Here is a 27,789-nt window from a genome sequence, read left to right on the forward strand (position 1 = left end):
ATGCACAAAAAAAATGGAAGAGGAAAGCACCAAGGATCCTCCTCCTGGCACACTCTGAGATGCATGTGGCAGGGACCCTGGGGCAGATTAAGAAATTTGAAACAAAAATAAAGAAAGAAATAACCCTATGATATTTTCCTCAAATTTGAGATGAGTGGAGCTCCTTGCAAGGCTCACAGCTTGCTTGAAGTTTTCTGCAACTCGGCCTCCATAATGATGGTTTGTTTAGTGCATAAGTCCTGATGCGGGCTCCCAGCACAGCAAGGGAACTAAAGGCTTGTCTACACAGGGAAGCTATTGTAAAATCAGTTTGAGGGTGGATTTTTAAAGCAAAACAGTTGTTTTTCACTCACGCGCATCCCTCCCCTTGCTCCCCAAGTGAATTATTCCCTGGTGCTGCTGCCTTTGTGTGAATTAGTTTAATCCACCTCCAAAATGGACTAAACTGAATTACTTATGGTGCAAAATATTAGGCCTAAACTTGTCATACACAAAGCTAATACTAAAAATTTCCATATGTGGACAAGCCCTGGCCATATTACAATTTATCTGACAATGCTATGCCATCTCTGGCTTTCACCTCTGTGGAGTGCTCAACAGACACTGTACGGCTGCTTTCTCTACTCTGTTTTTTTTAACCAGGCTTGATATTTTTATGTGTTTTGGTCAACACACACCTTAAGTATAAAAACATGAACTCCACAGCCACATCACACACATTAATATATGTAAAAATATTCAAAAATCTAGCAGCAAGATTGTAAATACACGTGAAATACAGTCAGTAGACTTGCCTGTTTCTCATAAAGCATCCGGTCATAGGACTTCCTCCTCCCCCAACAGCCATGTCTCACCTATTCTCCAACCCTGAAAAATTATACTTAATTCTTATTTTTTGCTCAGTATTTTGCTCAGTATTTGGGGCCATGTTTTCTATGAGGCAAAATACAGCACTCACAGAAATGTCCTTTTTATAGTTCTCTTCGGTTTTGTCATTTTTTTCCTTATTTAACACATATCTTCCTTTCTCTCTTTCCACACAGTATTTTCAGATCCATTTCCAATTAATTTTCCTCTCACTTTCACCCTTTTCCTAAATCTCTCCAGTTCTCTCCTTTCTTTCCTCTTGCTTTTCTTTCCTTTAGTCTCTCCTTCCTTGATCCCCTCTCTGTACTGTCCCATTTCTTATTTCCCATTCTGAGTTCTCATTCTACCCTTTAAGACTTTGTTCTCTCTCTGTCTTGTTCCCTGCTGGACTTATTGCAGAGATCTCGCTCCCACTCTGTATGGGATCTCAGAAGGTGGAAAGGAAGGGACTAAGAGAAGAAAGAGAAGGAACTAAGCTCATTGGGGAAGAGGAAATACGAGATAAAAGGGGGAGAAGCTTCATACCTAGGAAGAGAGAAGTGTTTACTAAAGTAAAAGGGTATCTAGACAGATCACCTGTGCTCCTTGGAACTGAGGGTGGCAGTTCCTCAGGGAATGCAGGAAGTGAATTAACTGAGGCAGATCATAGATTTCATTAAGTCAGGCAGAAGGGGTGTTCTGGGAGGGACTGAAAGTCACAGAAACTTAGAGGAAATGTCTCCTGTTAAGTATTTTATATATATATATATATCCTCTTGAGATCTGTAGAACTACTTTTGTATAGAGTCTGAGTTATCAGTGATCAGTGTCACGAAATAACTGCACTGCTCCAACAGATTGCTTGTCTCCTTGCATTATATTTGTGTGGTTTGCCTTCTAGGACACGCTGAAACTGTAAAGGACTCTAAAAATCTGATGGCTGCAGTGGTTATCATAGCTCATTCCTTGATGGGGTATGGGAGAGGCCATGACGTTCACCTGGATAGGTTTGGGGTGTCCCAGGGAAGTAGGTCATCTGTGCTTTTCCCAGGAGCCAGCACTTTCCCAGGCCCAACATGCATCTAATGGCACCTGTTGAAAACATATTTATGTGAGGCCTCTGGACTGAAGTCCTGCCTCCCTTTCATCTGTGCTTTAACTCACATTTTTGGCACACAGTGAAGCCGTGTTCCTAAAGTATATGCCATGTTCTTACCTAGTAAGTGGAAAGAGACAAATCCTTGGAAGCTCTTTAGAGGGAAGTCCTATCCACCTAAATTTAGTTAGTGGACTCAATCCAGTTATAGTTTTAAGATGAACTTTATCTATTGGATAAGATAGAAGAATGCATCTTTGCATCAAATGCGTCTTTGTCATTGCATAAGCAGATATTGATACATGCAGGTAAAATGCTGTGCAGGAAATCCATATTTCCAAGTTGGGAGAAACTTCATCTGGAAACCTGTAGACCATTATGAGCCCTTGATTCTTTTTTTCCATAATCTGAAATATCACATGAACATTCTCAAAGGTTTTAATTTCTAGGACAGGTTATCTTCTACATTTGAAGTTACATGGAATTTGGATTGCTGTTTCATTTCCTCTGTATTTTTTTCCTCATCTCATTTTGAGATCTTTGAGTTGTTTTCAGGTTCTAAATGCATTGCCTAGAGTGTGAAAGTAGCTCATTGCAAAACATATGTAGAAAATAGATTAGATTAATTGCACCCTAAAAGTGTCTGTTTCTTTCCATTGACTACTGAGACCTGGAGTGACTAGCTCAGCTGTCTACGCTTTATGTCTTCAGTAAACTAAGAGTAATGGCTGAACTTGAACAGGAGGCAACATTCAGACTGGTTTCAGTGATGTGGACAAATTAGGGTGCCTCAGACAGTAATGTGAGTAGTTACAGTTTTGTGGCCTGCCAAACATGAAATTATGGGGACTGAGACTTCTATCTCCTGTTTCTTTGCTGAGGTCATGAATTCTTTGCATGACCTTCACTAACGTCATAAATGAGGACTCTGGAAAACAGTGACGTCTTGTCCTTCCAATTATTTGAGAGAGTAGAAAAAAACCTTAGGTCTCAAGTCCGTAGAAAGAGCTAAATTTCATAAGCTAAGAATCTGGCTTGCTCGTTCTTCGTTGCATTGAATTATCATGCAGATCTTTAAAAAGGCTGGCTAGACAGACAGTGAACTCCCACTATGCGGGAAAGGCTAGAGAGAGGAACTGGCAGGAGGGAAGCAGAGAAGCAGTTGAATGGGATAGAGCGTCAGTGGCTGTTGTAGCACAGCTCCTTTCAGTAACCAGACTGTTGAGCAAGATATCCTGTCTTGGGCACCACCATTCCCACACACCAGATGCAGTGCCCTTTACAGCCTCTGCTGTAGTGACCAGTCAACAACCATTAAAGTGTTTTCCTCCTTTTCACATGCACCTTTTGTCCATGCTTCTACCATCACCACAGGGTGTACTGTTTGGTCTCAAGACTCCAGGTTGTGACTGACCAGGTCAAAGCTGAAGTGATTCGTACAGTAATGCTCTTCCCCACCTTTCTCTTTCATCAGCAGAGAGCAACCTCCAACCACAGCACTGTGCATCAAGTCCTCCAACTGCCTGGACATTGGTACCAATGGCTGAGGAGACATTGCCTGTGAATTCCTGCTGTTCCCTCAGGCGTTGTGTGGCATTGACTCTCTTCTTTTTAGCTCAGTAAATAAGAAGTGTAGATGTATCCAGCAGACTAGCTAACTGGTTAGCGTGCTCCTGTCACCTCACCAATCTTTCTTCACTGATGGACTTAATTAGGGAGGGAAGGGAAGAAGAGTTGTAGTTTTAGGGTTGAGGAGGTTATGTTTCCTCTGTCTTGTTTTCCAAAAAATTTTTGCTTCCACCCATCTCTATGAGAGTCTTGATTGGATTTCCTGACTGGTACCCTCTGAAGAAAAGGGGATTTTGCCACTAGACCAACTGTCTTTAACTTTGCTAATAGCATTCATGGGCTCTAGCTGTCCCATGTGTACCATTTGGGGGCAAAGACTACAAACAATTCTCCCTTCCCGAAAACTCTCTGTGGCGGGAGCCACCTCTTACAGTATGTGTTCACCATACCTAATACATGGGAGTCCCGGTTCTAGTCTGATAAAGTGGTAGTAACCATAGTAGTAGCAATAAACTAATAATAGTAGTGTATGTCTTAAATACAATTAAAAGGCACCACATTTGTATGATTGCCCTGAGCCAAATTTTTGACAGTAGGGCTACACAAGCAAGGGGAAAGGACATAAGGGGAAACTAGTGTGTGGATTTACAGTAGATTAAGTGCACTGCAGTGATGGCTCATTCCTACCCCATTGTGGGTTAAGTACATGCACAGTATTGTAAGCTATTTAATTCCTTGATGAAAGTGGTATCATGCTTCAAGTTTACCGTGGAATTAACTACATCCAAAGTCCTCTTTGTAATAAGTGTAGTGAACCCATCACTCTTACACTGTTTAGTAGCCCCTCAGCCCAGCAAGATTTCTGGATAATATGTTTTGAAGAAGGTTTCTTTTGGACACCTACCACTGGTGCCTCTGGTGGTACTTGCAGCTTTGAAGAGATCTAAGATATATAGACACGCTTTGTGGGAGTCATCTCACCTAAATTTGGACATCTGCACTGCAGATACCTACATCTGCTCATCACCTCAGCCTCGCCTTTACAGTCAGTGGAGAAGAGCAGACATTTCTAGGGCCCAGCTCATCTGGCCTATTTCAGACATATATTTCAAGATGAAGAGAATCATGCCCTAGAGGAGGAGTCCACTGACTGTAGAAGGAACTCATCAACTAGCTCAAAAGTAGTTGTCTACACTGTACAGATGAATCCACCCACAGTTTTTAAGGAAGTATATTGCATCCTTCTGTTTCTCAGATGAGGCCTGGCTCGTGTGTAAGTCTGTGATACATTGGTCCCTGGAACCAGCCTTGCTCTGGTAGAGTTTCCTGGTTTGGCTTTTCACAGCAAACTTGTGTTTTCGTTGCAAGTCAGCTTCACCACAGACCACTTTTTCTATTGGTTCTCCCATCTGGACACCACCAGTTTTAACACAAATATGCCAAGCTTTTATTAAAATATGCCCTTGAGGGCAACACATTTCCTTGACACAAAAGCTAAGGGACAGAGACCTTTCTGCTTCCTGATTACTCTGGATCTCACATTTCCATCCTTATATGCTGCTGAAAGTTTTTCACTTTGGGCAAGCCAGGTTTTCTTCTGTAGAATGGTATGTGACCTGCTTAGGGGGGTGATGTGGACTAGAGAATCAGGGATTTCCTTTTCTTCACACAAATAATTGCAAGTAGGCATGTAAAACAGATTGGTGAATACTTTCAAGTGAGGTCTTTTATGAGGTCTACTCCTCTCTGTTGGCTGTCGTGATTATGTTCCATTGCAAGGTACCTTGCTTTTGTAAGGGATTTCAAAGTGCAATACTTTTCAGATAGAGCAATCAATTGAATAAAATACTTCCAAAAGTAAACTAGCATCACTGATGTACACTAGCAATCTAAGATATTCCAAAACTGTATCAGGCCACCAAAATAATGAGACAAGTTTAAAAATTCTGATTGTTAAAATTGGAATTCTTTTGATTTACTTTATGGGATGTGAGCTTTTTGCTTTAAGGAAACACATCCTGAAGTGTTTTTTTCAACTTTTTCTTCAGCCACATGGACTGGAAGTTTTCTTTAAATAAACTCAGGATAGGCACCTAAGCCCATGATCCCAAAAACTGAGGCTTTAAGAAAAAATAGTGTGTGTCCTAAGACTCCTGACAAAATTAGTAAAGCTTGCAACACTGCTGACACCTTTTTTTAATTGTCGTAGTTGGCTTATAGGTTGGTGGGAGTGTAGTTATTCCACCTAAATAGCAGATATATCACTGTAGGAAAGTACCATATTGCCAAGTTAACACTGTAGCAGTTAATCACAGTTTTCTGCCATTTATTCTTATCCCTTGAAATCCCTATTTTGCAAACTACTGTTTTAGAGAATGACAAGATACATAAAGAGACAGAATGGAGTGTTAAGAGAAATGCTGAAAGTTTTTTTGAACCTTTAAGCTGCCTTCTCTCTGGCCTATACTTATGGACAGAGGCATTTTTTCCCATGTGCTTCTGCTGTATGTCCTTTTGTTAAATACACCCACTGAAGACTGCAGAGAGATCTGTGTATACTGAACTTTTTATTATATATCTAGTAAGTTTCCTATATACATAATGAATGGCATCAAACAAATCCGTCTCCATTCTCTGCAGCAGTTAAGAACTGCTGTTTATTTTACATGAAGAGTTTAGAGTTTTAAAAATATGTCTTCAGCCTACAGAAAAGCTGCCCACCCGTCTTCAAGATTTACAGCTAAGGAATGAAATTCATCATGTAAGATATTAGGGAGTATGACTGAGAAAAAAATAAACTTAGTGCAATTCAGCAAACTTCCAGTAGACATTGGCTAGCTGGGTAATGAGTAAATTAGACASTTTAGAGAGAGGGAATATTTATATCATCTGAATTGCAGCATCTAACTTTTTTGCTTATTTTAGGAACTTTTGCTCCCTGTAGAGTGAACAGAGCCCTCAGTGGGCAATTCTGGAGACACCCTTGGCTATGCAGGAAACCTGTGTAGCCTTCAGGCACCTTCTTTAAATACCTGAAGTGAGAGTGTGGATATTCTCTCTCGAGTCAACTTCTTTCCAAGCAGAGTGTAGAGCAGCAATGGTTTTCAGGTTAGACTCACAACATGCCTTCTGATTACTCATGAATGAATTTTGGTCCAGTTAAGGTAATTAGGAGACTTTTCACATTGGCTTATGCAGGGTTAGGATATGGCTGGCCATCCACTCCATCATTTCTTTCTTTTTTTTTTTTTTTTTTGCCTCGCCTCTTCATTTTATTACATTCAAATAACTGATTGCAAGAAGCACTAGAAAACACTTGTGCGTTGTTCTGAAATAACACTGTCTAAGCTGTGGTTGCATTTGAAATCATAATTATCCCACTTCTTCACTGTCCAAACGCCATTATATTTTAGATGGTCTCTTAAAACTTGATCATGTTGTGACAGGAACGAAGAGAAAAACTAACAAACAGCCACGAAATACTTACAAAATGAGTACTTGACAACACCACCACACAACAAGCGTATGTGTGCTCTTACAGGATTATAACATCAATATCAGTAAGATGATACGAACGGCCTGGTTAGCCCTTCCTCTCCTCACTGCTGCTTCTTTTATACTTTTTAAATTTTTTATTTAATACAGCAGTACAGGACACAAAATATATGTAGCCTTGCTTTCTTACTAGCCATCACATTTTAGCTTCAGCTGTAGCCTTTGCTGTTTTTCCTCCCTTTCTAACACCATGATATTTTCTTCCCTTTGGAAACTTGGAAGTATTGCCTGGTAAAGCTGACACCAACGGCACAGCCTGAATCACCTCCGTGGTGCGCTCGGTGCCACGGGCCAATGCCTCCGTGGAGAGCGGAGGGCAGGGACAGGGCTCGGGGCTGCCGGTCCCCGGTGGTGGCCTTGGTGGTGGTGGTGGCCTTGGGGGGCCCGGCAGGCCCTTCCCACCCTTCCTGGGGCCTGGCTGGCCCCTTTGCTCGGGGGGAGCAGCATGACCCTGCGTTGGAGGGTAGCAGGGGAGCCCCACATTTCGGCTGTCTCTGGGGGAGCTCTGGGTGCCCCCACGGCCGCGGAGAGCTGGGGCGGGGGGCCAGCACTAAGCGCTGCCTGGTTTGTTTCCCTTCCAGCCTGAGCCGCCCTCATCCAACAAGTGGCAGCTGGACAAGTGGCTGAACAAGGTCACCCCGCACAAGGCGCCCATCCTGACCCACCATGACAGCCCGGCCCTGGAGAGCCACCCCTACTACGGCCGCGTGAAGGCAGAGCGGCAGGACTGCGAGAAGACCCCGGCCACTGGCGCAGCCGAGCCCCGCGGCGGGGACAGCCGGGTCACCGCCGCCGCCGCCGGCAGCAGCGGGGACGGCCTGCGGCCCCGGACAGCCAGCAAAGCTCCGGGCAGCAAGGGCGGCAGGCAGAAGTCACCCCCTGCTGCTGACAGCGGGCCCTCGAGGCGGGCGGCCGGTAAGAAACCGCCGCGCCAGGCCGAGAGGACCTCCGCCGGGGACGGCGCACCGTGCCGCACAGCCGAGGCACCCTCTGGGAGCCACGGCTGTCCTGACCACACTGCCGGCGACCCGCCAAGGGCCCGGCCCAGTGGCGGCGGCAGTGGCGGCAGAGCGGGGCACCGCCGCGAGCCCCGCTCGTCCGCAGCCGGCGAGAAGAGGCGGACCAGGGGGCCGAGCAAGACGGCGCCCAAGTCCAAGGAGTTCATTGAGACCGAGTCTTCGTCTTCGTCGTCTTCCTCCGACTCGGGCTCCGAGTCGGAGCGGGAGGAGCGCCCGCTGCCCAAAGCGCCGGCTGCGGCGGCCAGGGCCGAGCCGCGGGCCAAGGACTCGGGGAGCAGCGCCGCCCCCAAGCCCCACGGCGGCTGCAGTGCCTTTGGCTCCATTAATGCCAGGACTAGTAGTGAAATAGCAAAGGAGCTGGAGGAACAGTTTTACACCCTGGTTCCTTTCGGTAGGAATGAGCTCCTGTCTCCTCTGAAAGACAGTGATGAGGTAAAGTCGCTGTGGGTCAAAATTGATTTGACTCTTTTGTCCAGGATTCCAGAGCGCTTGCCCGAAGAGCCGCTGGCAATGAGCGCCGGAGCAAGCGAGGCGGCCAGCCTTCAGCAGACTAGTAGCACTGACCCCCCCACAGAGAAGGGTCTGCCGAAATCTAGAAGGAAACGCAAGGTGAGCCACGGGGCTGGGGGGCGGCTGCGGCGGGGTGAGGAGAAAGTAGGGGCACAGCCTGGCCCACCGCCGGGGTGCCTGGGCCTGCCGCACCGCACGTGACGGCACATGACGGCAGCATCCTTGCTGGGGCGGTGCTTGGGGGCGATGCTCTGCCATCACGCGCCCTGTCTTCGGGCCCCATAGGAGCTGGCAAAGCCCCAGGGGAGACGCCCGGCAAGGAGGTAATGAAACTCCTGGCCACCAGGGATCGCAGCCCTTTGGAGAGGGCGTTTTCTGCCAGCACATGGTCTTTCACGCCTTGCAAGAAAGACCTGTCAGTAGGACTGTTTTCTCTCTTGAGGCTTCTTTCAATATCCGAGGCAGTGCTTAGGGTCAGCAAATGCTGCTGTCTCGTCAAGGTGTGTACGGTATCACTGCAGGCCAGGAGTGAGCATCTCATTTCCCCTCGAAATGCCCACAAGAGACAAATTCCTGCAGGAGGCACGGCTTAGCGGGAGCTGCATTTGCAGAGACCGTGTGAGCCTGAGACCAGCTCGGCTCCATCACTCCCCTCACTCTGATCCCTGCAGCCCCCTGTTATCTCGGGCCTGTAACACAAGTATAAAAAGTCAGAGCATAGCTCATTAGTGGCTCTGTCTCCGGCAGCGCTGTCATAGCAGCCACGTGGGCACAGCCCTCTGACCACCTCCTCCCATGGGCTGTGCCTGTCCGGTGCAATTTCTGAGCTGCCAGCTGTGCTAGCTTTCTCCCTGTTGAGGATCCTCCTCTGCCCCGAGGCCAGAGCTGTCCAGCTGAGGCAGTTTTCCAGGCCATTTGTACCAATCTGACCCCAAAAGTCACTCTGAACTGGAACTGCCATCTGCCCAGTTTGTGGGCAGTTTTACTGTGCAGTCGTCTGTTGCCTTTGGAGCTACTGTGCAGGCTGATCTGTGCGATCCTTGGGACCATTTATTCAAAAGGGTCTTTTTTCTCTTTTTCCATTTTTCAGCTCTTTTTTAAGTATCTGAAAGGTGGTAGCCCTATTCCAGCCACTGGTAGAGACATGACAGAAAACCCTGCTAAGCTTTGAAATGTATTTATCTGCATTTTCTTTAGCACGGAAGTAATTACACAATACAAAATGAGGGGGAACAGGGCAAGAAGGGTCAGAGAGTGTCCAAAGCAAAAGATTTACCTTTGTGCCATAGGAAGTGCTAGATCACACTAGCACATATTGGCAGGCTGTACACTCAGAAGAAAACAGGAGGATATGGTAGAAGAGCCAAATAAATATAGTCATTCTAACAATGACTTAATTTTACTTTCTGTTCCTCAAACTATCCTTTATTCTTCTGTCTTAAACCACTGCTGTTGTTGATGTGTTGTTGTTAGCAATATAATAAATACAGGGCACTGCTAGAGTATCAAATTGCCCCACAACCTGGAATAAGACCCTCACTGTCACAGTTGCTAGGCAGACTCAGAATATATGACACCCCTTCCCAAAAGATTTTTAAGAATAAGACTAATAAGAAAGGAATCTCAGGCATACCTGTAAAATTAGAAAGAGGTCCTTATCACTTCCATCTCTGTCGTAGCCCCAAGAAGATGGGCAAAGTAGAGACAGAAGAGGATGGTTGAGCACTGAGGTGTAGGATGATCTTCACTCCTGCAGAGCGTGAGCTACAACATTAACCCCGTAGCAGCAGCCACAGTGGCAGTGTGTAACACAGAAAATGTTGTTGCCATCCAGCAAAGTAATAAGCACAGCAGAATCAACATATCACAACTAAAACTCAGTCAGTGCTGGAAACTGGATAAGTGTTAACAGTGGAAATGGATGTGGGAGGGTGGGAAAGCAGTGCCACTGGGAGACAAAGAAAGATAATAGAACATAAGGAATTCCACATGAAATCAAATGGGGCAGGAAACATTGGCTATGTTCACACTACTAAGCCAGATAGGGCCAGGGTTGAGTCCCAAGCAGTGGCATACAATCATCCATCTTGTTAAATTGTTAGCATGCGTGGTCTTGGCCTGGGCCAACTTCTGCTCTTCCAGATGATATCTGGCCATGGCTCAGGACCACACAGACCAAAGCCCATTCCCAAGAAGCAGTCCAAATATGGTGCACCCTGGTTTGAAGGAGGAAGGAGCTGAGCCGAATGAATGTGAGCTGTGCCATGCTGCCTGGCCTCAGGGCCAGATGCTGGCCTGTTATATCTGTGAGACATGGCATAGGCACAGTCACCGGTGCCAGGAAAAGAGAGGAAGAAACAGAAGAGGTGTGAGGCTGAGGAACAGGCAAAAGAAAAGTACACAGGAGACGGGCAAAGAAAGCAGTATGAGGGAATAATGTCCTGAAGTGCAAGTGGGGAAGTGGCTGAAACAATTCAAGTTTTATATCATACTCCTATATTTACACACTGGCTCTTTAGATTTTAATTTTTGAGGATATGAGCCAATCTTCTCTAATACCTGTTAGGTATATGCTCAAAGAAAGCATCATGGTTAATATCAAAATGCCAGAAAATACCAGCCCCTGAATAATCAAAATGCTCTTGGTTCTATAGTAAATCCAAAACCTACAAGATTATCACTTTTCTCTTCATTCAGTGTGAGAATGAGGAAGAGTACAGAGACATCAAGAAGACTCATTTAGAACGAGAGAGTTCTTCACGATTAGCTGCTTCTGCCCATAGCATCACAACAGCAAATCACTGCAATACGAATGAAAATAAGTAAGCATTTTCCTTCTTATTTACCACTGAGCGATACAACTAGTTGCAGTTTAATGCCGTGTGTTATTTTTGCCTTTAATAGGATTTATTTTTTTAATTATCACATTTTATGTTGAAAAATTGCTCAGTGTATTCTCCTTTCTTCTGGTTTAATGAACAAGTTAGCAACTCCTGACACATTTATATACTGGCATTTTTGTTCTATTGCACAAAGAAGTTGTGAGTTCAAGTGTGAGGCTTCTGGAATGAATAATTACAGTTAGAGCAATGCAATCACGCGGGACGTATTCCCAAACATTATGTTGTAGGCACCATATGTCGTAGACACCAATTCATGTAGGTGACCATATTATACCCTTTTCTTTCCTTACAGTGTTAGGAGTTTCAAAATTAGAGTTTACCTGTATGTCTGGGTTTATCTATCTATAAACTCTGTGGAAAAGGTTGAGAAAATTTTTCATAACAATGCCTGCAATACTCAATTCCAGAATATATTTTAGATGCAACATTTTCAAGATTACAAGCAATCTATTCTGTGTAATTAGCAGGTATTTTAGGACAAGAAACTTAGACTTTCAAAACAGTCAAATTTCCAAAGGATCCAGCTATCTGCTGGCTATCTACCCATTATTTTATGCACACAGACCCCTATCGATATCAGATCAATCATACTGAGTTTCTTTGGAGGCTGCCAGCAGTCGGACTTAGTTCTTAGAGTTCTTAGAACATGCGGCTTTGTACATGCTGGTCATCAGTATTTCAAATAAATCCTTTTCTGGTAGTATCAGGATATCTCTTGGGATGAAACTTCTAAAATGAGAGAATACTGGTTTTTGTTATAAGAGGCTTTTCTGTTGTACTCATCACTGATGAGTTTGAGTAACTTATATCATTAATACTGGAAAAAGTCATGGAGAAAACTAATATACATAGTGCATATTCAGAAACATGCATTCAATTTCTTTGTCCTTATATAAATCACGTGTGTTTCATAAAGTGAAAACAATACATATAACAGTTTATTTTATTGTGGCTGATTGTGTGCAGACTTGCCATTCCTGTTACCACAATGTCATATGTTTTATGTCACATTCATTTTCAGGGAATAGCATGGTTGTGATAGCCTGCTATGTCACAGGGTTAATTCTACCCTTCCTGGAATCAGTACAATAATTTGTGTTTTGCTTGACATTTTATTCAGTACTCCTAGTAGCAATTGTACATTAAAGAAACGACAAAGAAGGTCTTAAATGCTTATATGCCTCCTAATTCTTCCCTGATCTGCCCTGCTTCCGAGGTGTTTATGTGATATATGCTTCTGTAGGACATGACATCAAATGCTAATATTCCCACTGCTCAGGAGGGGCTACTGAGGTTGCAGCTAAATCAACAGTCCCCATGTCAGGAACTCCTGTCCCTCTCACAACAACCAGGTCCTCAGGCTGGCATGTCTCCCCTCCAGTTACGCCAAAACAGCTGTCTTTGTGGCTGACTTGTAAATTCACTCAAGAAACTATAACCAGAACTTTTTTCTTGTCTGAAACCAGAAGTCTCTTTTTTTTTTTTTTTGGCCAAGCTTTTATTACTCCTCTTCCAGCGCAGCCACACAAACAGTTTTGTCAGCACAGCTGAGGGCTGGTAGCAAAGAGAGGAGCAAGAACACCTGTAGACATGAGCATTTTGTATTGTGGAAATACAGCCTGAGGCACAGGCTGAGCAAGACCCTGTTTGACATGAAAGCCTGCAGTGTCAGGCAGAGATACCCCAAATGTCTTGCACCTAGGTCAGGTGCCACAGCCAGCCCAGTCCCTGCAGACCAGAGCTCACCACAGGATAATTTACACAGCTTCTCAGTAGAATAAGGCTGACTGGGCTGCTGCAGTTCAACTCCTCGCAATGTGTTTAGGTGGGCCCCAAGCAATGTGCCAAAGACCATGAAGAAGGTCTGCAGCACAACTGGAAACTGCACAAGGTCTGAGCAAAACTTCTGAGTTTTGGCTACACTTCCAAGGAACTATGGATCCTTATGGATGCTTTAGCCCCCACTTTGACAATGATGTATGAACATGGCTAACCAAGGCATGGTCGTATGTTTGAAAAGAGGAAAAGAAATGACAGCATCAGCCTCCAAATTCAAAATAGCACTAAATATCTTATTTTTATTAGGGGGGAAAAAGAGCACAGTCGTCCATTTTATACACCTCAATTCTTGCTTTCATAAACAGCATTGGTCATTAAAGCAAAACAGTCCATGTTGTGCTTTAAAAGTAGTACACTGTGGGACACAGGGAAGGTTCTGAATTATGATCCATGGCTTCTCTCGCAAGTAGTTTTTAAGGACTTTTAATTAGTTCTATTCCTTGAAATGATGTGGTGAAATAAAGTATATTTTGTACCATATTCCTTTTTGCCATTCCATTAAGTATATACTGTCTAATACATTAACTATAAAGAAGTGAGAATTGTCCATAAAAAATAATAGGCTGGATAAAGGGGAATGTGACAGGGAAAGGTATTGTGTTAAAATAGCCTGTCTGACCTTAATCACAGTTTTAGCCTTAAGGTAAACTGTCTCCTTAAAAAACTCTTACTTTGTGCGCACTGCTTTAAAATTTTCAGATAAGTATTTTTTTCAATTTAGTCCATCTAAAGTTTATTTTGGGGCATATTTTTATTGCCTGACTTCTTCTCATCCAAAGTTTCTCTCAAATAAATGAAAGCTGAAAATACTGTCTGTGTCATAGCTTTCTTCTTTAGAAGACGGAACAGCTTTGTGTCTACTATCTGCATATGTTTCCCTTTGTCCGCAGTACCAGCCTATCTTTCTTTGTCTTCAGAATCTGTATCAGATTAGTATAAACAATGCTACCAAAGGCTGGCCATTGAGCACAAAGACAACCCAGTCAGCTTCAAATGCATTTCCTGTTTCAATTCACATATGGTTTTATTGCCATGGCTTATAAATTGTCACCTGTAATGGTGAAATAGGGCTCCATAACCTAAACTTACACTTCAGAGCCTAATCTTCTTCTCCAGCTATCCCTTAAGAGATGGTGAGCAAGTGGCCATTTTTCTCCGTATTTTTTTCAAGTACCCTGATACAGACTTTATATTAACTCCAGAATTACAATTTGCCTTGAAGGGAAAGAGGAAAAACATCATCCAAATTTGTAAATGAACTCTTGGTCCCAATGAGCTTATTTTCAGATACCAATAGACTTTATCCTGCCAGAAGGTTTTAAATTTGAAGTTTTGGTAATATATAAAACATTTACCTTTCTCAAAGCCAGCTTTGTGACACTCCATTACTGTAATTTCCATTTCCAGCTTGGCAATACCAATAAATAAAAATGAGAAAATGCTTCGGTCACCCATCTCTCCCCTCTCTGATGCATCAAAACACAAATACTCGAACGATGATTTAACTTCCTCCAGCAGACCTAATGGCAGCAGTCTATTACCTTCCATCTCCTCCAGCAAAAAACATAAGGGTGAAATCCAGTCACAGCCACATGCCGGGGACTTCAATGTAAGTTTATATTGTTGTTCACTAGCTGTATATTTTTCATTTTGTATTGCAGTCCATGCTAGTTTTGCAGAATGTTACGCAAAAAAATGTAATAATTAATGCTGTGCTATAAGTTCCAGTTTTTCCATTTTCAAGTAGAGCAAGGCACAGAAAAAAGGAAGACAGGCAGGCCATAAAGCAGGCAAATACTCAACAAAGGCTACATAAGCAAAAGGTAAAAGCTAATTGCCCCAAGCAAGTGGATTTAGGCCTCCAGAGAATACCTTGGGCACGATGCAAGGCACCTCCGCCCACCGTATTAGGCATCCACTCAGGTGCTGCCTAACTGTGAGTGTGCCTGCAGTCAGGCCCTCCTACGTGTCTTACATACAAGCTTTTCATACGCTGCTACTTACTCTTGCCACTGGTGAATAGTTTAGCACCGGCCTCRCAACTTGGCCCCATCAGAGCCCAGGCATTCAGGTATTCATCTCATCAGAGAGTCCTGATCTAATAAGTGTGTCCAGAGCACCATTCCAGATAAGGCTATGTGCTAAATCAGGTGATGGCCACTGCCTTCAAAGTACAGAGGGAAAGGGAGTAGGTGCTGCGCCCCATTTATGCCTGGGCTCTGTGATTAGGATGTTGGAGTAGAGTCTGTTACCACTTGTGGCTGAGGGAATTCACATCTCCATCTCTCACCTCTCAAAACAGTACCTGAACTCCCAACCTACAGGACATTGTGGGTAAAACAGCAAAGGGAGAATATTCTCATGTCCTCCCCTTGAAGCTGTTCTGCTTTGTGTGGAATACCTAGAACAAGCAATTTGGCTACCAACATATTGATGTTCACTGCTGGAGCAGCTAGTCAAGTCACTAAGGCACTCTTCTGTTGCTGGGAGGGTCCATGCGCCTTTCCTTGCTACAAAGGCTGTTTAGATGTTTTATCCAGCATCTATTCATTGTTAAATTATATGTTATTTGATAGTTAGGAGGCCACAAAAGACTAAGTATTACAGCAACATTCAGGCAAACAAATTACTAGAGCTGTGGCAGCGGTCACTGCCAGCCACTTTTGCTGTGGGGATAAATGACCTGTGGGTATACCTGGCCCATGTAGGCATATGTCTATGTAAATGTATTTATTTTTTGAGATTGGGGGGGAGTGGCAACTATAATTTTAATTTTAGAGTTCTTTTTTTTAATAAGTTATCATAAATTATGTGTTTCAAGGCTATCTCACAGATGCTTTTAGTATATTGAAATAAAATTAAGTACTCAAAAATATGCCGTAAAAAGACATTTTTAACATATTATAGTAATTTATCATTTCATGGATTAAATGTAAATTTTTAAACATTTTAACTTTTAAAACCTAAGTTTAGAGGTTTATAACCCATTCAGAATTATAATGATATGATTCTTCACAGGAAATCTTGAAAACAATTCCTTCACAGGCAAATGTGTTGGAAATCAAAAGTAGAAAGCGATTGCTTTATGATCCACACCCTTAGCAAATGCGTTTCACTGAGATTTTCTGCATAACCTAGTAATGCACCATTTGGTCAACATTTTAACAACCCTTGCAATAAAATCCTTATGTATCTGGTTATTCATCTGAAAACTTTAGCCTGCTGAACTGATCTGGATGTGCCATATAGATGAGAGCTCCTGAACTATAAATGTTAAATCTAGCTTTGTTTTGTTCGATCTTTCTGTCTGGCACCTAACTGATATGCCCAAGTGTTCATTTGAATTTTTGTCAGAGATCACAAGCCAGAGAATGGCTTTCATCCTTTTGAACTTTTTGTCCATTTCTCTATTCCATTCCCTTCTTTTGCCGGAAAGAGAAGCAATCGTGTTTTCTCGCAGTGGTTCTGGCAACCAAGGGCAACCTGGAGCTCTCTGCTTTCCACTGCACCAGCGCGTGGTAGCCCACACAGTAGGTCACTTGGTGGGATGAAGGGCACATGARGCCACATGAAGAACGTAACTCCAGCAGGCACAGAACAGGGCTGCAGCTGCGGGAATGTGCAACACCCTCTTTTCAACATGTGGATCTGCCAAAAGGCATGTGCCCCTGCTGTGGCACAGAACAGTCACCTTTCAAGCTGATCAGGGACCTAGAGCAGAAAGAAAGAGCAGAAAGACCTTGGGCTGCAAATTCACACCACACAGACACATTAGCAGGGCAGTGAGAAACAAGAGTCAAACAAGTGAATCTTGCTCTCCCACGGCAAGGTACAATGGTAGCTTGGAAATTGAAGACTGGAGATATAACTTGATCTTCTAAATGACCACAACAGATCTATTATTTAATAATTTCACTTACTGTGTTACAGAGCCTTTTGATAGTTACTAATAGTTCAGCTCCTGTTCTTCAGTATATCACGCTGAAACTCTAGCCATTTTCAAAGCGCTCTGAGCAATATCTGTGAATTTGTGGCTATCGGTGACAGGACAGTTATACATACTCCCCGCTGAAATAGTAGGAAAACTAACTGGCAATTTACAGCACAATGCAAAGATGCTTCTGTTGTTTATTAGTTGCTTTTTTGAAGTTAGTAGACAATTCCTCAATGTCTCCTCTGTTGTTTGTTGTCTAGAAAGCAATTCACATCAATTCAGAAAATGTTCTTCTCTGCAATAAGCCACAGTCCCAGACAGAGCCTTGGTCACCTTTGTCCAGCACACCCAGAGACTGCAGAAGGACAAAGCTTATCTTTGATGATATGTAAGTACAGATGCCTTTAAAGTAAAGACAGCAAACAATGTCTTTTTCTGCATTGAAAGAGAGAAAAATAAATTTGCCCAAGAGAAGCTGAGACATGACCAGTACTATTATAGTAATAATGTACATTGAGCAGTGAATTAGACATACTGGATTAACTCTTTAATTTTTCTTCATAAAATAAGCATCTAAGTGTTGGGGAGCTATGACAGCTGGCTGTGTCCTAAGGGCCAGGAAGCTGAGGGGGATAACACAGCCAGCAGGTCAGGGGGCTCGCCAGCCAGGGGCCCATCCCACCTCGCCTGAGCAAGGCAAGCAGGGCAGATTTGGGGGTGGTAGCCAGGTCCAACCAGGAGTCCAGATGCTCAGCAGAGCCATGGTGATGAGGCAGGTCTGAGATCAAGCTAAGAAGTCAGGTTGGGAGCAGGACTGATGAGAGTAACCAGGGTCAGACCCAGCTCAGTGACTGCCAGGCAAGTGCCGAGTGACAAGGCAAGTCTGAGGTCAAGCTGGGAAGACAGGCCACAGGTCACGGTCCAGATCAAAGAGGTCCACGGCCAGGCACAGGCATAGCTGCGACAGGGCTGAAGACAGGCACACCTACAATGTAGCTTGGGCAGGACCTGGAGGCCCAGACCTGAGATAAATGGGGCTCCTGGGCCGATGGGCAGAACGCAGAGGCTCCAGGGAGGCTGGCCCTTAAGGCCTATGAGTGCCCTCAAGGTCCTGGCGTTAATTCTGCACTCATCAAACTCCAGATATATACAGAGCCATTGCAAGGCAGGGTGAGAGGGGCTCTCTTCCTGGGCGCCTTTGGAGCAAGGGGAGAGGACAAATGGGAGCATGTAGCCCTGAGCCTTGACAGCTGATGCTATTGTTGCTACTGCTGCTCAGAAAAAGGTGCTTTCATGAAGACAGGGTGAGTAGGAGGCAGTAGTGGTTAGTATGAGTACCCAAAGGGATACTTGCCCCTCCCCACTTCCATGACATCCTTCAAACATCCCCTGCTCCCCTCCTCTGAAAACAGTTCCAGCTTGTAATTGTCTTTCTTTTGGTTTTGGTAAATTCAAATTCCTGGTTCATTTCCCAAGGTGATTTATGTGGTGGTATTTTTTAGATAAAATATAAAGTTGAAACTGAAAGCTGGAATTTTAGTATCTAGAAAAGCCACAGTCTTTTTGCCTAGTGAGGTTCTGGCCTAGAAATACCAACTTTTCTGGCTTGGCTAGAATAGAAGAAATTCTGTTTAAGCTATGTCTCAGACTGCCTGGAGTGAATGCAGCTCTGCAAGCTGCATGAACTTGACAGGCCCTTCATACTCCAAGACTTTCACCCACAACATCACTCACTCTTGTGTACCAAAGGGAACTTTGGGAAAACAGCCCATTTCCTCAGGAACTGTGATTTTTAATAAATAATAATAAAAATTATAAGGTTTCTTCACACCACCTCCAGATAATCTCACCAAGGGGAACCAGTTTTCCTACATAAAGTATAAATAAGTTCCCACTGACTTCAAAAGAAGGCATCTGTTTTGTATGTCAAGAAAAGAAGGCTAGTGAGATTTATTTCTGTGAGCATTCATGATAGTCATAAGGAGATCCAAGTTGAATGAATGTAACCATTTTCTCTGTCCCTTTTGTGGAAAACTCTCCCTAGTTTATATATTCTGATTTTCCCTTCTTCTCTACTTCCCTCCATGCTATTTTTTTCTCTTCCAATGCATTTATTCAACAACCTCCACCGAGGAAATTTAAAACTGTTTAGAAGTACTGCCTAACTCTTCATATCCTTTAAAATGTTTTATCATCCATAATTTACTTGCAACTGTTGAATTTTTCTGCATTTTAAAGATGTACATAGGAAACAAAAAGGCATCAGTACCTGATAAAAGTCAAAATGTAGGAAGTGCTCATCTGTACGGATTAGAAGAAAAAAATACAATGAGAAAGAGCTACAATAGAACTATTGTATCTTCATCCGATTCTCCTTCAACATGCTGATAAAAAAAAACAAGGGAACTGTTTTTTTTTCCACCTATAATGCTGTCACAGGAAAACTGCTTTTTTTCAGTGTCTCTATCATCTAAAAGGCTTTTATCACTTGCTTTCTCCATTAGTGATACATGTGATTTCTCTGGCAGGCATCTTCAATAAAAGTGCTTCACCTTTTGAAAGAGAGATACAATAAAACTGTTCGTGTATAGTGCCTTCCATGTAGAATGTCCCCAAGCAGTTTGTGGTCCATAAAAAAAAGGCAATCTAAAAAGACAAATAAGATAAGACACAGAAGTCAAATATGTCTTAATTTGCCCTTAAAAAACAGAAACAGTTAAATGCTTGTTGTGCTAACTAGAGAAGGGAGATTTTCATGTACTACAACTGTCGTCCACAACATGTATCTAGGAAGCACCACCAGAATACCAGCTATACTAGACCAGGACTCTGAAATTGTTGTGTAGAGAGGTCACTGAAACATAGTGGATTAGACTGGCTGCAAATGTTGAATGTCAATAAATTTGACTCACATGTTAGAAGGATCAAATTAAACATGGCAGCCAGTGTCTTTCAAATTCTGCACCACAGCAGAGGATTTGAAGAAATGCAATACAGTGGGTCTAAAATTATCTAGTAATCCTAATGGCAGTGTTTTGACCAAAATGATGCCCATGAAGTATTTCATTTCTTAATCCATGAGGTTCTGAATTATTATAATCCAACCATGACTTTAAAGTCTTCATTTTAATCAGACTCTATAGTTTGAAGAGACTAAATCCCTTATATTTGATTTAAAGCAACAACTAATTTTTTTGACCAATCAGTATCTTGTTACATTATTCTCAATTTATTTTCTCCAGATCATTGACAACAGCTGTCGCTGGCAATAAGTTGGAATACAAGCAGGTCAATAAAAAGTATATCTTTCTTGGCAGAGTGCTGTACACACATACATTGAAATACAAAGGTAAATATAGGTAACAGTCTTTAAAAAGGCAGGCAAAATCCTACTTCCCCTGGTTTGCCATTGTTTACTGCCTGCCCTGAATATGCTTCAAGATACCCAGCATGTCACATGTATAAGTGACATCAATACTGTTTCCAGTATTAATTCTTAACAAGTTTTTGTTGATTTTTTGCCATTTATGACTGTATGATAACATTTTTAAGGTTACATAATAATGCTTCAAGCTAAATTCAGTCCTACTGTAATTCCACTGAATGACAGAGTTCCCAATAACTGCATTTAGGAGCAAAGTCTGTTGTCCTTGAAGCGATAAGCACAAACATGCTGTGGGTGCCTGAGGGCACAGTCCCACACCCTCCTCAAAACACTGCATGTGTGGTGTGAAAAGGGTAGAGCATACCTAGTTTTCCAGTTTTCATTTTGGTTAAATCAKAACTTGTTCCTCAGTATTATTTTCTCATTTGTATTGTGGGTTACCCTTGTAAACCCATTTCTTTTTCCATTTACATTTTTTTTCCTTTTTTTTTTTTTTTCTGGTCTTATAGGAGCAGGATAATACATCTTCCTCAGCATTTTTTTCAGTTTTTCTGTTTGCATTTTGTCAAATGTTTGTTCCACCTTTATAGATTTAGGTGCTGTATACACCCACCAGCTTTACATTGCCCCAGCTTTAGGGACGTATTCTGCTGTGAGATAGCATTCACATGTTTGTTTGTCTATAGGTAAACCATATACCCAGGAAATGTTCCATCTGTAAAGGTATACTGCATAGAGACCTCAAAAGATAGCTTCTTGGCACATCTCTTAGTTTTGGCTCGGACCCCAAATCTCTCATTTTCAGTCTCTTCTTCCGTGTTCATCTACCTCACAATGGAAAGAAAAAAGCAGACTTTGGTCGTAACTCCAATACAAGATCTGGAACACAGCTCACTCTACCTTGCCCAAAATGCCTTAAGGGCTCTTGCTCTTCTGAGATATTTGGAGAAACTTCTGTAATATTGAGCATATCCTCAGGAGCACAGTTAAGGAAAAGAGCTTGGGTCCTCTTCCCATCAGCAATCTAAGAAATTACTGGTCAGATAGACCAACATCTGCTATACTGAGTTCCTCACAAATTCATAGGCTTACTTTGAGTGCTCCCAATTTCTCAGCCTTGGGAGATTTTAAGACTTCATCTGACCATCTCATTGTTCCCCTTCTTCCCTTTTTGCTTATGGCAATCAATTTTCTCATGTCTACACTGCCCATGAGACTCTTAAATAGCACACTCTGCCTCTCATGATTAGATAATTAAGTTGCCTGTTCTCTGCAAGACCATCTACCCCCCCCTTTTTTAGGGACATTTGGTGAGAGCTTGGTTTGGTGGGAAATAGATGCTTAATCAGCTCTAGTTGGAGATTCTCACAGGGTAAAGGATTTATAGCCATTATTCCCTACTGTCAAAGAGAAACAGGGGCTAGTTTGAACTTACAGGCTACAGTCCTGCCCCTCCTCTGTCCCTGTGGGCAAGTGGTACAGCACTGCTTATGTCTTTATGAGTATGAGCTGTCTTCACCCCCCAAAACAAAGAACAGTCACTGCCTCCTGAGAACACTCCCTGGCCCATGCTATCCCCCAGCTGCGTTCAGCCATTGTCTGAGAGAGAGCTCAAAATTATGCCAAGGAGACTGTTAGCAATTAAACAGCATGGATGATCAAATGATAGAGCTGGTGTCCTTGCCCTGATTATTTCACTAACACAGACATGGCCAAGGAATGCTTTTATTGACAGACTCAGATCTGAAATAGCCCCTGATAATTTTACCACTCTGAGAAGAGGATTTGTTTTTATTAGTTGACTTTTGATGTTCCTTTTTTCACTCTACAGCTTGGCCAGGAAATGTCTTTAGTCCACAGTGAATCATGAATGTGAGCAAGACCAGGGTTTGCTAGTCAGACAGCCCCTGGCTCAGCAAACCTTCCCACAGCTCCTGGTATCAGAGCTGAATCTCTCAGATGAAGAAGGTGGTTCTCTGTCCTCACCCCCACCACTGGTGAGCAGAGGGCAGATGCCTACAGCAGGTCATGAGCACCTTCCAAACCCCTTCTCAGCTCTTAGACTAGTCTTGGTTCTCATGCTGAATATGAGGAAGTCTCATCTAACCCCCATGTGGTTCTACGCTACCCTACCTCTAGCTTTTGCCAGAGCTTGTCTTCCTCAGGTTTCATTCCAAACATTGACATTACTTTTAGCTCCTCCAAGAGCTGAAAGTCCATCCCAGGACTCCAGGGTTTGTCTTGCTGTGCTAGGCCACATAGCAGTGTGGGTTTTCATCACCCTCAATGCCAGGATTCACAGGTGTGGTATATAAGAGACATTCTAATGCATCTGTATGCAGTTTAATTCTCAAGTCAGTTCCAAGACAGTTACCACTGTTTTTGTGGAAGTGGTAAATATCTTTATGTCCCTCAGCCTAGAGGATCAGAGGTAGGCTGTTCAAACCCATTTTTAGCCTGGGAGTATCCTTTTCCTTCCTGAGAACCAGCAAAGAGTTATGGAGCTGAAGAGAGGCTGTGCTGATTTAATGCACTTTAGGAATCTGATTTCCCAAAATCCCTATCGATCATCAGATGCATTCCTGGTCTTCTAGTCCCTAATGATGATTTCTATCAAATCCTACTGTTCCTGAAGGTTCTCAGAAAGGCATGGCAGGGCAAAGCCCAAGAGATTACAAGTAACCTAGTTAGTTCAGTTTTTGTTTGAGGATCTGCCACTCCTGTCAGTATAGATATCCCATTCATTGACTCAGGTTTCAGATCTACTGTCAACAGCAGTTTCACTCACACCTTGGCTTCTCACTCATCAGAGCTGGGATGTTAGCTGGCCGTCAGGGTTAGAGTACGCTTGATCTTCCCAGATACTCCTTCCCTAAAGAGATGCTTCTTCCTGGTTTTCAGTTGCCTCCTGGGAATTCAGGATGTGATTCCATGGCATTTTAAAATTATGTAAATCTTGACTGCTGTGGTCCTGCCCTCTCTCCCTAGGCCTGACTGTAAAGGCTTTCATCCCACCTTCAACTGAAATTAGCTGATTTCAGAATATCTATTTAACATACAAGAAAAGAGGTACACTTACCAGGATGTAAGGTCTTCCCCCTCTGCTTTTAATATAGGAGCGCAAGTGCCTATTGTTAATACTTCTTCTCATATGCACATTCCTCCCATGCACTTTTTAGTCCAGACATTGATTTCATGTGAGTATCTTTAAGCCATGAATCTGGGACATGCCCAGGATTTTGTAGTAGATTTTGACTCTTTCTCTTGGTCTCTTGCATTTCACGTCACTAACATGGTTAGTCTGGGTGTTTTTGTATTCTTGCCAAAATGGGAATCCCCATTTATTTTATCTGTCTTAATTTTGTTTAAATTAGGTGCCATGCTTTAATTTTGTCTTCTATTTTTGCAACAGTAACTTCCTCTCCATGTATTTGTACTATTCATTTATCTAAACTATTGACCTTGTTATACAAAGCCCATCAAAATAGTAGTTCTGTGACTGGGTAGATTTATCTTACACTTGACCTGAATCCAGTCAGAATCTGAAATCCATATAGCAACACCATTTAAATGGGTCACAGATACACTGAGCTTTCAACGCTCTCCAAATCTCTGCTCCTCTGCTGAACTTTGCAGAGGTGCTGGGTCTGCCATACTTAGCATGAGACTCTTGTAACTGGGTACCCACTTTGTACAGTGCCATGGACTGCCTTGCACCCCCTGTGCCATGTCCCAGACACAGCAGGTCAGCAGTATTTATTCTGAGCTGCAAAATGGGCAAGAGGCCATGATGTGTCAGAGAGGAGCTCTATTTTGTATAATAACACCTGGTCCCCAACTTCAGCTCCATCCTTCGTCCTCAAGATGACCATCCATAACTGTGACCCAACATGTCAGACATCCCTGACACGTCTCCCAGTATAACTCCGTCTGACACAGCAAGTAAGCAGGAATGTAGACACCTTCATTTTACTTTATGTGGTTATCTTGAGCTTACTGGATTTCCTTCTCTTGGACTGAGAGTTCAGGGCCTACTGGCACAGCTTCAGAACTGGACGTGGGTTAGGCTTGGCTATGCTGGTTTGTTCTGCTGGTTTCCCTGTAGCTCTGATCAATTTTAAAGTTGCTCGTTTTGCTATTTTCCCTTCCAGCACACCCACCTTTTTTAGGGCCTAGATTACTAAAGTTGTGAAACTGGTCCTATGTTTAGCATTATGATTTAAGCTTCTTTTATTATGTGCAATTGTTGTACACTGAGGAAGCACTAGTTTGTTTTTTATAACACTTCAGTAGCATTATCTCTGAAGGGTATTAAAATATGCACTTGGCTACATTTATGATGTTTAATTGAACTTTTATTAGTTTTTTTAATGTATCCTCATAAAACACCATACCACAGTAAGAAATAATGTACAAGTGGTAGATTATGTAAATGAAGCAGAAAATGCTATAGTTTAGTAGATAGTTCATATAAAATATAAAAATTAGGTGAAAAATGTGTTTTTGAATGCAGTTATAATTAAAATTGTTTATTGGAATCTAAGCTACACTGTACTCTGTAAATACAAGTGGTAGTGCTGAGTTCCAAGATTATGTTGCAGTAGATACTGATAAATTACTATACAACGTAAGGCTTTTATTGATTCACTTTGTTTGATTCTCTTCCCTTTTTTTTATTGCATGAGTTTACATTTTCGCAATTATCTGCTAAACTACAGTAAATTAAATTCAGAGAAGGTGGCAAAAGACAAAGGTGGCAGAGATGCACTGTAATGGCATACTGCTAAATAGGATTTAGAGAGAGAAACATGTACACACAAGCATTTCACCTGGGTAATAGTAACACCACTCTCAGGAGCTCAACAGTACGGAAATTCTGAAAGGCTGCTTCTAGAAGGGGAGTAATTACCATGCCTGCAGCCATCGCACCTCATGCTGGGAGCCTGTGTGACATAACAAGCAATGGCAATGCTGAATTTCCTGCTGGTTTTCGACAGGCTCCCAGAGAAAGTGGCAGCAACGCGAGTGAGAGCAATTCTGGACAGTAGCGGATTGTTTGATAAATCTCATCCCAGATTCAGCCCCAGACATGCTACTGAGGCTGCCCTTGTCAAAGCCATAAACAGTTTGAATACCACTGTTGAAAAGGAAGCCTGGCCTTGTTTGTACTATCAGATCTAGCCATGGGGGGAGTTATTCTGTAAAAGCCTGGATTCTGTTGCAGTGCCTAGGTGACTGGCTGGTGTTGACTGAGAATGCGTTGAACTGGTTCCAGAAATACTTGATTGCTTTCCCCAATCAACATAGTAGGGTAAATTCTCCTCGAGAACAGCCAGTTTCACATAATGACACTTGATCCTAGGGAGAATTCACCAGCAGCCTGACTTCGTTGGCACTGATGCTTTACACTCTTTCTCTTGCCTTTCAGAGAGATATATGAGATGTATTAGAGCAGTGTATTAGAACGCCTTTTGACTTTGTTGAAGAGGACTATATTTCTAAAAGTACCAACATTCAGATATTTAGAAACAAAAGAGTTTCTTGTGCAGTCAAGATTATTAATAGAGATAAAACACTTGATTGTACCTGTTAATTTGAAGTCAGACTTCTTTTAAATAATTAAAAAAAACAAGCAATCTGAATCCTGTTTGTAAATCTAGAATGACAGTGTTGACACCAGTAGGTACAGACAGTTGTAAATAACTAAAAGGAGAGACTGACTCAGTTGTCTGAAAACCAGAAGTCAGTGAATAGCTTCCCATGGGACTTCAGTTTACATTCATGATCAGTAACTATTTTGGGCTGACAAAAAAATACCAGTGCTGCTTCTACCACTCACATCCACTCCAGTTCAGTCGGTAGCCTACTGCCATTTTAACCCTGTAGAAATTTTCTCCATTTTCTGGCTTCTCAGGCAGTAGCAAGGCTGTGACCTGCAGAAGGACTTCAGGAGAGGAAAAGACTTTAGATCAAAGACCCAAAAAGGGGGATAGCTTCAGTTCTTTCTAACTCTCTTCAGTGAGAAAACAGTGGCTTGCTTCTCCTCAAGATGCCTCTCAACAGTAACATCCAAGAAGTAACATTCAGCTCAGTTTGAATTAAACAAAATTCATTTAACAGAGAAAATAATTCTACAGAAATAAAAACATATCTGAAATTACCATGCAATGAGATTACCTACAAATTCTCCAGTCTGAGATTATTGCCAATTTCATTAAGAAGGCCAGGTTACAGAGGGAATTTGGATAAACTTTGGAGTGTTTAACAGATCTATGGGTTCTCAGTCACTATATCTTAAGGGTTTGTAAAAACAGAAAATGATTAATAGAATCTTTGATGAACTTCACAGATTAAAAATGTGCACTATGTAAAACAGAGATCCTGAATAGTTAACTTATTCAAGGGCTTTCTCATGTTTCTTCATATGCCCATGAGCTAAGGTAATACACTACCTTCAAGGAGTCTGCAGTCTTCTGTTTTTTTACTTCATAGCATAATAATTTAAATAGGTATACTGGATTTAACGAGACAAATGATATTCATGTACAGTCTGAACCTAAACAAAACAGAGAATTTAAAACCTTTAAAACCTTGTTCTGATAAAAATCAGGAAAGAATTAAATCCAAACACATCCTTAATATATTTTGTTACTAAAATGATATAAGAAATATATGCAATGCCCATAAAGGTACATGAAATCCATAGGACAGTTCAGCTTTCAACTTTTGCCCAACATACATGTTAGTAACCGGAATAGTATTTACTAACATGTATTGTCTGGATTTCAAAATTACAAGGAGTATTAATTGCATAGATTAAATATATACAATTTTCATCCACTTATACCAAAATAGTAAATAGGTTTTCCACTAATTCCAAAAATAGAAATATATTTTTTTTTAAATTTGCTTAAGATTTGTGATAAGCAGTGAGCGCACACATCCAGTTCATCTCACATCTGGGTAAATTGAATCATTGGCTTCAATTTACTAAGCATTGCATAGGTCGTGTAAAGAGATCAGAATTTGACTTGACATGTTTATTAACCTTGTTAAACTAGCACTATTTAAGCAACTTAGAAGAAAATGTAGCCAATCCATTTTTCCTAATGGAGCTTAATTTCTATTAGGCA

The 27,789-nt window shown here is 42.3% G+C and overlaps 1 protein-coding gene across 1 annotated transcript in view; it reads left to right on the forward strand.

Annotated features, from left to right (window-relative positions):
* The window catches only part of AFF3 (AF4/FMR2 family member 3), a 371,463-nt gene that overhangs the window by 327,130 nt on the left and 16,544 nt on the right, over positions 1 to 27,789 (forward strand). Inside the window, exons 12-15 of the mRNA XM_026066422.1 lie at positions 7,648 to 8,694; positions 11,293 to 11,417; positions 14,745 to 14,946; positions 17,532 to 17,659. Coding sequence (XP_025922207.1) covers positions 7,648 to 8,694; positions 11,293 to 11,417; positions 14,745 to 14,946; positions 17,532 to 17,659 — 1,502 coding nt within the window. The remainder of the gene's footprint in view (positions 1 to 7,647; positions 8,695 to 11,292; positions 11,418 to 14,744; positions 14,947 to 17,531; positions 17,660 to 27,789) is intronic.

Source organism: Apteryx rowi, unplaced genomic scaffold, assembly GCF_003343035.1.
Source record: "Apteryx rowi isolate R43461 unplaced genomic scaffold, aptRow1 scaffold_103, whole genome shotgun sequence".
Classification (NCBI taxonomy): Eukaryota; Metazoa; Chordata; class Aves; order Apterygiformes; family Apterygidae; genus Apteryx; species Apteryx rowi.